Raw genomic sequence first — 12,021 nt, 5'->3', positions numbered from 1 at the left:
TAGATCTCAATGTGTAAAAATAGATTTTGAGAGCACTTAGCTGTGAGAAATTTTCTTTTCAGTATACAGAGCAGTCATTTATGAATACAGTATAAATAGATGACCTATGCCGTTTGCAAATTCAAAATTGTAAAATAATACTTTATGCGGACGACAACGTGCTACAAACGCGATAGTTGTGGATTCGATTCAATTAATTATTTAAATTTTGGTTTAGTTTTCTCCACTTTCCGTGACACGTCTCAAATAATTATGAAAATAATGTTTTAAAACTAGGTTTTCTCAACAAATCTGTTATACAAAAAACTCCTACAAAACTCAATTTGTTTTGTCAAAAATTTATAACTTTAGGGTAAACTTTAAAGTGAAAGAAATAAAAAAAATGATATAAAACAACATCAATAATAATCAATCATTGTACTATATGGCATACTTTATTTCCTTGAATATTATTTAGCCATTAAATGGAATGGTTGGAGTACAAATACAAAAGTATACATACAAGCTTCAATTTCATACATAGAAAAATTAGCAATGTTAGCATAAATATTATTTACATGGTTGGTTTACATTTAAGGCGGAATTATAAGAGAGTTCGACCAATTTTCTCAGAAGAAGGCAGTCTTTCGTTAAATATTGTCAATTGTCATTGCATTTTTAATACGTTTTTGAACTCTCTTACAAAACATTTTATATGGTGTCAATTATGCGATTTATATTAATATAGTAGAATAATTCAATAATATTATGAATAAATGACCACTACTCTACAACGTAATACGGTTATTTATCAGTAATATATAATTACATAAAAAATAAATACTTTTAAGCTTTATATTTGGCCTGGTGTTTGTACGCGGGACCATTCATAAATTGCGTCACAGGTAAAATTTGGAGGTGTTGAGAAAGTGACATTGTGTGAAAAGAGGTAAGGAGGGGTCATTCTTTTTTAAACTCTTTATTTCAATATATCGGATTGCTAATCCGGATAGTCACGAAACAGTATAATTGAAATTCGGATAATCGAGTTTCCTCTGTACTGTTATTAACATTATTCTAAAATATACCGTCAATACTTGTTTAATGAAAAAAAACAAACCAAACTGTAAACCAAAACCAAATTTACATCATTTTTTTGATATATGACTCAAGTATGAGTAGTGAGTATCAATACATATTTATTTTAGTTTTTATATCATTGATTATATAATTTAGTTACAAATGCCGACAGAAGCACCATAGTTTAATACATGTATAATCAAGAGTATTATCACGAAACACATAAGCTTTAAATATACATTATGATAAACAATATTTTATTGCTAACATAACACCTACATATAATAATTATTCTACCATAAGTACTTATAATTAATCTAAATAATTTCCAACTGAATTTTAAAACATATTCAAATAAATAATCACTTTAAAACAAAAATTCAGGTACTACTTTATAAGTCACCATATTATATTTTAAATAAAAATTATATTAATCTTAAATTATGTGAAAATATTAATATTAGCTTTGCGCATTTATAACAAAACATAACTATGGATAAAAAGTTTCAAGAAAACATCATCTTGAATAATAATCTATAATAAAATAACCAGCCTTTCCAAAACAACAATTTTAAATGCAATTAAATATGGTCAAATTGCCTTTAAATTAAAGTAAAATATTCCTTCTAGTAAAGAAGTTACATTACATTTAATGATTTCAAGTTTTAATTATAAGAAATTAAATGTTTTTTATACAGACAATCCTTGTTTTACGGCGTTTAGTCGTTTTATGGCATTTAAAATTTCGTCACTATTCGTCCTTTTTTAATAGTCCTTTTACAAGTAGTACTGTATATCATAGTTAAATAAATAAATTATTAATCAAACTTTTAATCACATCCAGGCTATAGTAAATAAAAAGCATATTGCATATAGTAAATATTTAAAAAATCAGCTTCACGTTGCATTCCGCACACAGCAGGGTAGGCAGAGGGAACCTAGTATTACGACACTCCATTTCCCACTTTTCGCCGAATTCTGTAGGCATTGTATGCTTAATGGCGGAATTCAAAGCCGAAAATATAAATTTAAATAGATATTTCATGTCCTCGAGTGGGGATTGAACCCACAACCAGTCGCATTCAAATTCCTCCGTTAAATATTGGGATCATTGTTATTTTTAACGTTTTTCTTGAACATAACATCACATTTCAAAATTTTTTATAAAGAACGCAAAAATGCCTATTATCACTGTGTTTGTATTATTATAATAACCTATTTACTTCATACATAAATAAAAATGATTGGTATTTTTTTAATGTATTTTTTCAAAAGTTAACTGCAACCTTGCAAATGATAAAGAAATGTGTCTCGATTTACCTAATGTGAGGTAAAACTGAGGACTGTCTGTCTTTTAAATATTCTGATTATATGGAGAAACAAGTAAATTATTTTAAATAACTTAATTAATTTGTTAATTAAAAAAAAAAGTAAAAAAGAATATTGATTAGAAAGGAATGCGGAGTTTGGCTGTCTAGTGTGCCATAGTTTGGTGAATGATAATGTTATAAATGAATATTAATGATTAAATACAATGCACTACTAAGCTATTTGTGTTGTTATTCATCTTACAAAGTGAGGTTATCATAAAAAGTTGTGTCCTCGGATTCTAAAGTAATAATAATAAGTCTAATTTTAATATCATGTGGACAGTGAGAGAACGTTTGACTGTAAACACGAAAGCTGTGAGTTTGATTCCCGTTTGGGGAACACATTCCTCCCATTTTCTCGCTCTGGTAAGAACACAAAGCGGCGCGTCGAGTACTGTAAATGTCTCAACATTAGGTTTCCTCTGCCTACACCGCTATATGGAGGATGAAATGTGACGCTGAAAAAATATTTATATTGTTTGCTAATAGAAGTTCTGAACAATAAAATACAGCATTGAGATATGATAAAATATAAATAATATTTGTTTCAACACAACTACCCAATTTAATATAAAATGGGTAAATATTTATAAATAAAAAAAAACATCTTCATTATGATAACCATACCTTATTACAATTAAATACAACTTATCTACTAAGTATGTACAATTTGTACATGCAGTATATAAAAATACTTGCAATATACCAATTTATAAAAAAATATAAATACACTAAAGTAATTGGGAGATTTCGAATATTTTTAACATTTTTATAGTGTTATTCCACACCAGGGATAGAAAAATATTTTAGATAACATAAAATTTGAACGTAGCGGCATTCGAACCGGGAACCTCTCAGAAATCGTCCTTCAATCGAGCCCCGCCACGTTCCATTTTTTATAGCTTTTCTATAAAAAAAAATATTTCAAAATTTCAAAAGCCTGTACCTTAAAATGAACAACATCGCCATTGGACATTAAAAACTTAATCGAGTAAAATAATTTTTACACTCATAATATATATCACAGACACCTAAGGAAGATATTAGATTACATCTAAGTTTGAGGTACTACACAGTACACGGTACATGTGTAAAAAATGTAAATAAATAAAAAAGCACAAAATCTCAAAGTGATCTAAATGTTGCTGACCGGGTAAGACGTCAGCTAACAAATGTTCAAAAAATTCATATAAAAAGTTTAATTTCGCGGAGTTAAGTTCCGCCATTGAGCACGCAATATCTCGAAAATAGGGAGATGCGTGGGGAACGTAGCGGTTTAGCACTAGGTTCCCCTGTCTACCCTTATATATTCAGGATACAGCGTGAGGCTAAAAAAAAGTTAAACTTGAAAGTAATCACTCACAGTGCATTCGGGGGCAGTAATACTGTTTTTCGCTTCCTTCGGTGGTACGTTGATCTTTTCATATCCGGCTGAAGAGTCTGATCTGTCAACTCCAGAGTTTTCCGGTATATTATTTACTTTTTCGTAAGGCGGATCTTTTTTGGCTAAATCAAAGTACTTGACGCTTTCATAATTTGGGTCCTTTTTCGACCTCACCGAGTCATATTTTGAGTCCTTCGATCGTACAGATTCGTATTTAGGGTCCTTGCATCTCAAGGACTCGTAGTTTGGGTCCTGGTTGACACTCTCATAGTTGGGGTCTTTAGGCCGCACTGATTCGTAATTTGGGTCGGATTCACTTCCAGTTGTATTATAGAAAGGTTCGTTTGACATTGATTCGTAGTTGGGCTCTATGGCAGCTTCATCATTATTGTTCCCTGACCAGTTATTGTACTTGATACCCCTTTTATTAACTGTAGAATACGTCGGTTGAACTTTATAATTGGGCGCGATCGTCGCATATGGAGGTGTTGGGGGCTGATTCCTTAACACTTCGTAATTGGGATCAGAATCTGAGGCGTTTGCATCGGACTTAGAAATATGTTCGTATCCAGGGTCACTGCTTATAATGCTGTTAGGCCCGCTATCAACCAAGAGGTGGTTTAACTTAACATTATTAGTAAACTGAGGTTTATTAATATCTTTAACTGTTTCATATCCGGGGTCTTGGTTTGAGCTTTTACGTTCTTTCCTAGCGATAGTTTCGTATCCATGGTTGATCGATTGTTTGCGGTCTATTGTTTCATATCCGGGATCATCCGCTTTGTACTTTAGCGTTTTTTCATCGCTCATATCTTTAGATTTTCTAAATTCATCTTTTGTTTTCGCTTTCTTCATGACTTTGGCGTACATTTCTTCTACATTACGAGATGGACTTTCAGTTATGCGTTCAGATGTAATGCTTGTGTTAGGATCGGCAGAGGAATAATCGCTGTAAGCGGGGCCGTCTATGGAATTATAGAAATTATCATTAGTGTTGTCCTTTTGATCGATATCGAAGTTTAGTTCCCTAGCCACAAGGGGTCGTACGAGGTCGCCGGAACTAAATCGGTGCTTCTCAACGGGATAGTTGCAGCCATAGAAGTCCGAAGAGCTTACACAGCTATTGTTCCGTTGGTGTTTCTCGTTAAGACTGCGTCGGAGTTTGTCGTGATTAAAATGGAGATCACCTGTTAAATGAAATGTAATTTAGATAAGTTATTAATATACTATTTTATTATGTTCTACTTCTTTTTATGTCAGAAATTAATATTAAAATGAAATATCTCATCAGACGAACTGCGACGTTGAGTTCCGCAATTTGAAAAACAGATAGCCTTGAATTATGTAGTGAAAAATAAAATCTCACCAGTACTAGAAATCCTCTGATGTCGCTGCGCCACTGTATCAGCAGTTCTGGGGGGGTGCGATCCGTACGAGTGGGAGGGGTGCGATGGGTGTGCGGGGTGCGGGTGCGGCGCGTGTGACGGATGCGGGGGTGGGGGTAGGGGGGAATTGGCTTGGCGCTTCTCTGGTTTAGGGGAACCAAGCGCGCCCGTCGAGTTGGAGCACGATGACATTGATGCTGGAAATATTAGATTAGGATAGAATTTACTTTATTGCGAATAGAATTTACGTGTATATAATAAGCAAGAATATTTACGTAATATGATGGTAGCCTCAGATTTACATATATAAATAAATGTGTGCGTCGACATACAAAGAGTTTAAAGTTGTAATATTCGATAGAATTATTTCTAAAAAGCATAGTTACCTTGCCTAGAATGAGATGAATTGTTAGTAGTCGCCCCTATCTCCGGAGGGGCACTCCTTCTATAAAAAATGACAATGATTCATTTCAGTATAATCCCAAACAGATAACAATATTTATGTTTATTCAGAAACTCAGACATTGTATCAATTACAAAAAATATGTTGTATTCCGTCAGCGAGATTTAATATGTTATGCATGGCGTGTGTCGTCGCGGCTCGGTCGGTATCTGCGCACACGTGCCTGAGTGTTGCTATAGAGAGTGGCGTTTGAGGCCAGGTATGATTCTTTCAATGTACATAAGAAACAACAAGAGGAATAACAGGAACTCTCAGTTGTGTGTTGTCCGAGTTTTCCACTATTGTCAGTCACAGTTTACTAATCTAGCATAAGGGTTGCAGGTGGAGGGCGGGGACGCAGAGGAAGGTGGGGTATGTGGGGCAGTTCGTGTCTGAGCTCTCCTTTATTGTCAGTCGCAGCACACTTACCTAGCATGAGGATCGGAGGGGGCGGGCGGTGGCGCGGGCGCAGGCGCGGGGGCAGTAGGGGCAACGGGTGCGGGGGCGGGGGGCGTTCGTCGTCGCGGCTCGGGCGCTATCTGGGCATACGTGTCTGAGCCCTCGCCGACACTTGCTTCCTCTATTGCCGCATACATTTCATCTGAGTAAAAGAATTTTTTTTTAATAAATGGTACAGAACGCGAACCGGACCTCAATTTTGACTCCCTGCCCTCGCAAAATCTCGGTAGAGTTCACATGTTAAGCGAAGCAAGAAATGAATTTTTAAATTTTTTTTCGCCTAAAACCATCTACGTGATTATATCTATATGTTTGCAAATTTTCATCTCAATCGGTCAAACGGTTTGAGAGCCTGTTGGTGACAAAGAGTGTAAAAAGTCTCCAGTAGAGCGCTCCACTTGCTTTGCTCAATTATAATAAAATCGTAAAAGATAGGTGTCTGTATATAGAAGATATAAGAATAAAATTATTACTAATGGCATTTAATAACATTATAGAACCAGAACCAAAAACAATGACTTTTTTGTCTGTTTCTTTGTGCGTTTGTTCATGCTAATCTCAGAAACTGTTTAACGGATTTAAGTTTGTAGATTTCACTATTGTTGTTGTAGATTTCACTATTATATTCTAGCAAGCTTCCTTTGACATTTCATGTTTGTTTTATTTCAATTGGTTCATAAAAAAAAGTATACAATAATATACCTTCTCTTTTTAGAATACTAAAGAGTGTTGTTTGACAAAATTGCTATAAATTATTGTTTTATTGAATTGCTTGAAATTCAAAATTATGTAGGTATGGTTATTATTTTTTAAATTATATTGTTATTAAATACAAAAATTATGCAGATTAGTAAATTAACATTTCAAGTTCAAGCAGGCGAAACCGTGAGCGATTAGCTAGTTAATTAATAAAATTGTAAACACCACTGGAGAAATAAATCTCTGTAGGGAATTTTTACTATTTTATTAGAATTACCAATTAGCATCAAGAAAAAAACATGCTAACATATAAAATTGAATGAATAAACTTTTAAAAATATTAATAAAAAATAATTTTCTCTTTCCAATTACTTTTAAGAATCACTTTTGTTTAGACAAAACACACATTTATTAAATAAAAATAAATACTATACCCGAATCATCAGAAACAGTGGCGTAGTGCTGCATGGGCTTTGTGACCTGCGCTCGAATGTTACTTAGCGGCTCTCGCACTGATATACTCGTGTAGCCCTCTGGTAAGACAACAATACATATACATGAAGTCAAAAATATTTTCATATACATTTATCTATATATATAAAATCGAAAGGTCACTCACTCATCACGAAATCTCAGAAACTACAGGTGCTAGGAATCCCAAATTTTGCATAGGAGTTACTTATAGGACGTAGGTGCTCGCTAAGACGGGAATTTGCAATATTCGACTTCTAAGGGGTTATTTTTGGGGTCGAAAGTTTGTATGAAACTTCGTTACTACAAATGCTAGGAGTCTCAAATTTTGCAAAGACGTAGTCATGGAGACAGAAATTAATAATAACATAGTTCACGCGGGTGTAACCGCGAGCGGGCCGCTAGTAGGTTATATGGTAGCATGTAATTCATACTTTGCTGCATTGTGAGTGAATACAGAATTTGATATCCATATAGATCTCCGATTATTGTCGGGAATTTCGATAACGACGCATTATTTAATACTGAACTTGGCTCTCATTTAAATTTTTCATAATTTGTCTTATTTGAATTCTACACATATGTGTAAAGTTGAGTTGTCTAGTATTTTCTGAGTAAACGAACTTGGTAGCATCTTACTTTACCATTACCATTTTTTATATTATAAGATATTCTTCAATGATATTTTTTCTATATTTTTTTTCGATATCAATTTACACTCATAAAAAACCAATTCTATGCCACTGAAATACACATTTAACATTTAAGTTACAAACATTACAATCATAAACATACTAGCAGAATCAGTAGAATCGCCACTAAAGTGTACAGGGTCGGGGGGGCGCGGAGAGGGCGGCGTAATGTACGGCAACTCTTGACTGGACGGCAGCTGTCCGCTGATAGCCACCGAGGCTGATATTAATACGGCTTCTGGAATAAAAATTACTATATAATGAAAACTAGATCATCTATGGACAGCATGTGATATTTGGTGACAGCTATCAACATTTTAATTGAACCGCCAAAATGTCATGGCATAGGCTTGTTTATCACCCAATTATATATACCTTCAAGAGAATGTGCCAACTTCTGTTTGCAGGCGAGCTGAGTGATCTCTACAATGAGATTTTATAGCACTTGTCCGGTCACATTGTGTCTTTTTTCAATCCGAACTAGTACTACGGTACGTTCAACAAACTAGCTTTATATTAATTTTCTTAGTATATTAATATTATAAATTATTAATATAGATACCTGCAGCCGAAGATGATGCTTCTCTCTCATCGATTTGGATTTCCCCATCAGATCTTTCATCGGGTGTAATTTCCACAATTCTGAAAAAACCAAATAATTATTATGAGATTAATATTTGCATTTTACTTAATTGTCCTTGAGTCATTTTTTTTTATAATATATACGTGAATCTTGTTAATTAAAAATAATCTAAAGATAATCTAGATAAGATTTTAATATCTAATTTTAGTGAATTAATCCAATTACTTATTTACATAAAGAATACTTTTTTGCGTATCTTTTATAAGAAGGATTCAATGAAAACGCAATGTTCGATTACTATGTTCTTCCCTATAATAATTTCCTGGTAGTAATTTTTTTAAATATTTTAATGTGTTAAAAATAACCTTTACATCTTATTTATATTGTATGTTAACAATAAAAGTAAAGGAAAATGTCGTGGAAGAGCTCTAGCAATAATGGTAGGGTAGTATACAATATCTTATTTCTTGACATCAATATTGCCCTTGTCGATTTTTTTATTCTATTATTCTTAACGTTAGGAAGTGTGCCTTCTTAACGTATTCATAGAACATGCTATATGTTAAATTAAGATGCCTTATGTTCGTAAAAAATATGGCACAAGTGTGTGACTGTAAATGTGATAGTGGTTGGTGTGGGTTCAATTACCACTCGAGGAAATCTTAAATATTTACATTTTTTCGCTTGGATGTCGAGGCAAAATGCCTGGAGCAGCTTAAAGCTATAAAAATGTTTTTTTAACTTACATATCATGACTCTCGTTCTGCAATTTGGCATAGGCGTGTTCATACGGGTGATCCCTGCTCGTAGACGCCACTGCGGGGGCCTTATTTCCTGTGAACACATGCCCTATGTCATACATGTACATGTTCAATTATATACATATGAATATATGAAATATATAAATTTATTTAATCGACGAGGATGTCCCAATTACTCCAGCGGTCCCCATCCTTTAATGTATGCTGACGAAGATAACATCGCGATTGTCGATTAGATTTCTTTAAAAGAATGCTATGCTATGCTATTATGTTTATATTAGTGTAACGAAAACAGAAGCAATGTTTTTCTAAAAATATATTTATCAATGGAAGAATAAAATGAGTTGCGATTAATATAATCAATCGCGTAATGTTAATATATATGTGCATACTATAATATAAATAAAAAAAGTATGCCACAACTGAATTTACATCAGAATAATTGTTTTTTTTTCATATGCCTGTATGAATGTATTACGAGTTTCATATACATACATTGTATCTATAAGTTACATCCATTACTAACATTAAACAAAAGATGATTCATGCTTGCATTGTTACTAAGAAATGTTCATTTTATTATTCTAGGTAACTATGTTCTTATTGTAATTAATACATTGAAACATTCATACTAATGAGATTAGTGTACATTTAAAGACTTTAAGTAATTGAATGTGATAGGTATCTTACAGCACCAAGGTACACTTATAATTGTTATAATAATAGACTACACTCTATGTTAAACTTCTTAATATATGAATTAAGGTTAAACAAAATTATTTTTAAAATGAAATAATACACAACTTCTTTTCTCAATTCATCTCACATGGTATATTTGAAGAAAATAATTTATGGAACATATAAAATAAAAATAATTACTTCTATTGAGAATATTATTGTTATTTTTAAATGTACATCATTTGCTTGATACACTCCACCTTAGACATCAGTCCAGATCAAGCTATCCACTATTCATTAGTAACCATAACTTAAATAAAAAACTTAAATAAAATTAACAAATAATTATAAAAAATCTTATGCTAGTATGAAAAATAATTTGCTTGTGAATAAGATTTCTGGAATGGTTAATATAAAATAATATTAGGTTGTCACACTTTATCTTGCATACAGTTTACATTTTACTAACCTTCATCAAGATTGACAGTAGCATAGATTTCCGAAGCAGTATCACCACTGTCATGTCTTCCAACAGGATGTGGAATTTCAGGCAGACTACGTTGACTATTTTGTGTTGATGCCCTGACGAAAACATTATGAAGTTATAAGAGCTATATTATAAAAATTATTGACACAAAAATATCTTATTTAATGTCATCATAGCGTATCGCGCCAATGTGTTTCACTATAAATACAATGGTTGTAAGTTTGATTTCCATAAAGAAATTGACTGATTTATTTTCGTAGTAGCATAAAGTTAAAGAAAAAAGGTTTTACCACTCCAACTAAAAATATTTATGAGAAATGTAACAGAGTATAAATGTTATAATGATGGAATATTATACAACTAATAATGGATAAAAGATATTTATAGCATTATGTAGAAATACCTACATTAAAATAACAAAATCATGCAAAACATTTTTCTCACAAATAATTGTTAGTAAATTATCAGATGAAGTACTGTTAAGCTGATACTATATATTTTATCAATACAATACAGCTTAAAACTTATACACAAGAAATAAGAAGAGACTAAAGAAGTACATGTTACAATAGCAAATTAATCTGAGAAAATAATATAAAATAATAATAGTATTAGTTGTAATTAGCTTTAAACTATGTTAGCCCAGTTAATTAAAATTTCATAGGGCATGCTAGAAACAAACCGCTTAATGGAGGCCGGAGTGGTAGGTGTTGGAGAAGGTACTTCCTCATCCAAACGGATTTTCACCACACCGGCCGTTCCAACCAACTCACTTCTGTTAAATATAAGACTTTTTAAAATATTCAATTTAACTTATAAATACGAAATTGCTTTTTCAACTTCTTAATAGTGTCCATAATTAATGTATTAGTTTCAATTTCACTCTTAGTGACTATACTACTATATTAGGTATAGCCAAAATACTTCTCCAACTTCATTTCAGTATTTCATATGTTTATTGACAACTAATATGATTTTAAAATAGTACTTAAACTTGATTTTAGTACTTTGTATACTTATTGAAAACCAATATGATTTTCAAACCTTGTTTGAATATAGAGTTACTAATTATCAACTAATAACTTAAGCAGACTTACTTTTGATTAGAGTTCTTACAGCCACAAACACATGCCGAAAGGGCAGTTATCAGAGTGCCTAGCACTCCAATGCTCAAAGCTATCTCTATTAAAGTATACATAACAACAGATTTTCAATCGATTCTCTTGTAGTTACAACTGTGAAAATCAGCCATTACGGAGATTACTTTACGTTATTTCTTTAAAAAGAAAAATAAGTTTACAACTTTCTTCCATTTGAGAATAAGTATGAAATGTAGGGCACTTGTTTACGCGACGACTACAGGTGTAACCAAAATTCTAATATGTCTATACACGTATTGCTACGAACACTTTATATTTCTAAGTAATTAATGTAGTTTTATTTATGTTTTAAATAAATTTGCAACTTCACTGTAAAGTAAAAACACCTTTTCATGCATAACACTTATTTTAAAAAGTCAAATAGGTACTTCTAAATAAATAATATAATAGT

At 32.3% G+C, this 12,021-nt stretch overlaps 1 protein-coding gene across 3 annotated transcripts; it reads right to left on the bottom strand.

Annotated features, from left to right (window-relative positions):
- Positions 1-415: 415 nt before the first annotated feature.
- On the bottom strand, positions 416-12,009 carry LOC146539968 (uncharacterized). Of its 3 annotated transcripts, XM_085207417.1 has the most exons (12): positions 11,568-12,009; positions 11,153-11,245; positions 10,453-10,565; positions 9,291-9,378; positions 8,524-8,603; positions 8,065-8,199; positions 7,233-7,331; positions 6,070-6,241; positions 5,585-5,643; positions 5,180-5,395; positions 3,793-5,000; positions 416-3,336 (listed from the first exon to the last, which is right to left on the bottom strand). In XM_085207417.1, the coding sequence occupies exons 1-12, from the start codon at positions 11,666-11,668 to the stop codon at positions 3,298-3,300; spliced, it is 2,403 nt and encodes an 800-aa protein (XP_085063543.1). In that variant the 5' UTR covers positions 11,669-12,009; the 3' UTR covers positions 416-3,297. The 3 variants fall into 3 exon arrangements, with proteins under 3 accessions (XP_085063543.1, XP_085063544.1, XP_085063546.1); XM_085207418.1 differs by having other exon boundaries at positions 416-5,000; XM_085207420.1 differs by lacking the exon at positions 11,153-11,245.
- Between the last annotated feature and the right edge of the window lie 12 nt (positions 12,010-12,021).

This window comes from Heliconius melpomene, chromosome 3, assembly GCF_056956725.1.
Source record: "Heliconius melpomene rosina isolate 202511_hmr_F chromosome 3, ASM5695672v1, whole genome shotgun sequence".
Classification (NCBI taxonomy): Eukaryota; Metazoa; Arthropoda; class Insecta; order Lepidoptera; family Nymphalidae; genus Heliconius; species Heliconius melpomene.
The sequence above is the reverse complement of the archived record's forward strand: the minus strand, read 5'-3'. Positions and strand labels throughout refer to the sequence as shown.

Excerpts from the sequence above, each read along its gene's own strand:
- LOC146539968 (XM_085207417.1), bottom strand. The coding sequence starts at position 11,668 with ATGTATACTTTAATAGAGATAGCTTTGAGCATTGGAGTGCTAGGCACT. Across the intron at positions 8,604-9,290 it reads CAGAACGAGAGTCATGATAT|AATTGTGGAAATTACACCCG; the intron begins GTAAGTTAAAAA and ends TGGTTTTTTCAG. Across the intron at positions 7,332-8,064 it reads CGATTCTACTGATTCTGCTA|AGGGCTACACGAGTATATCA; the intron begins GTATGTTTATGA and ends TTGTCTTACCAG.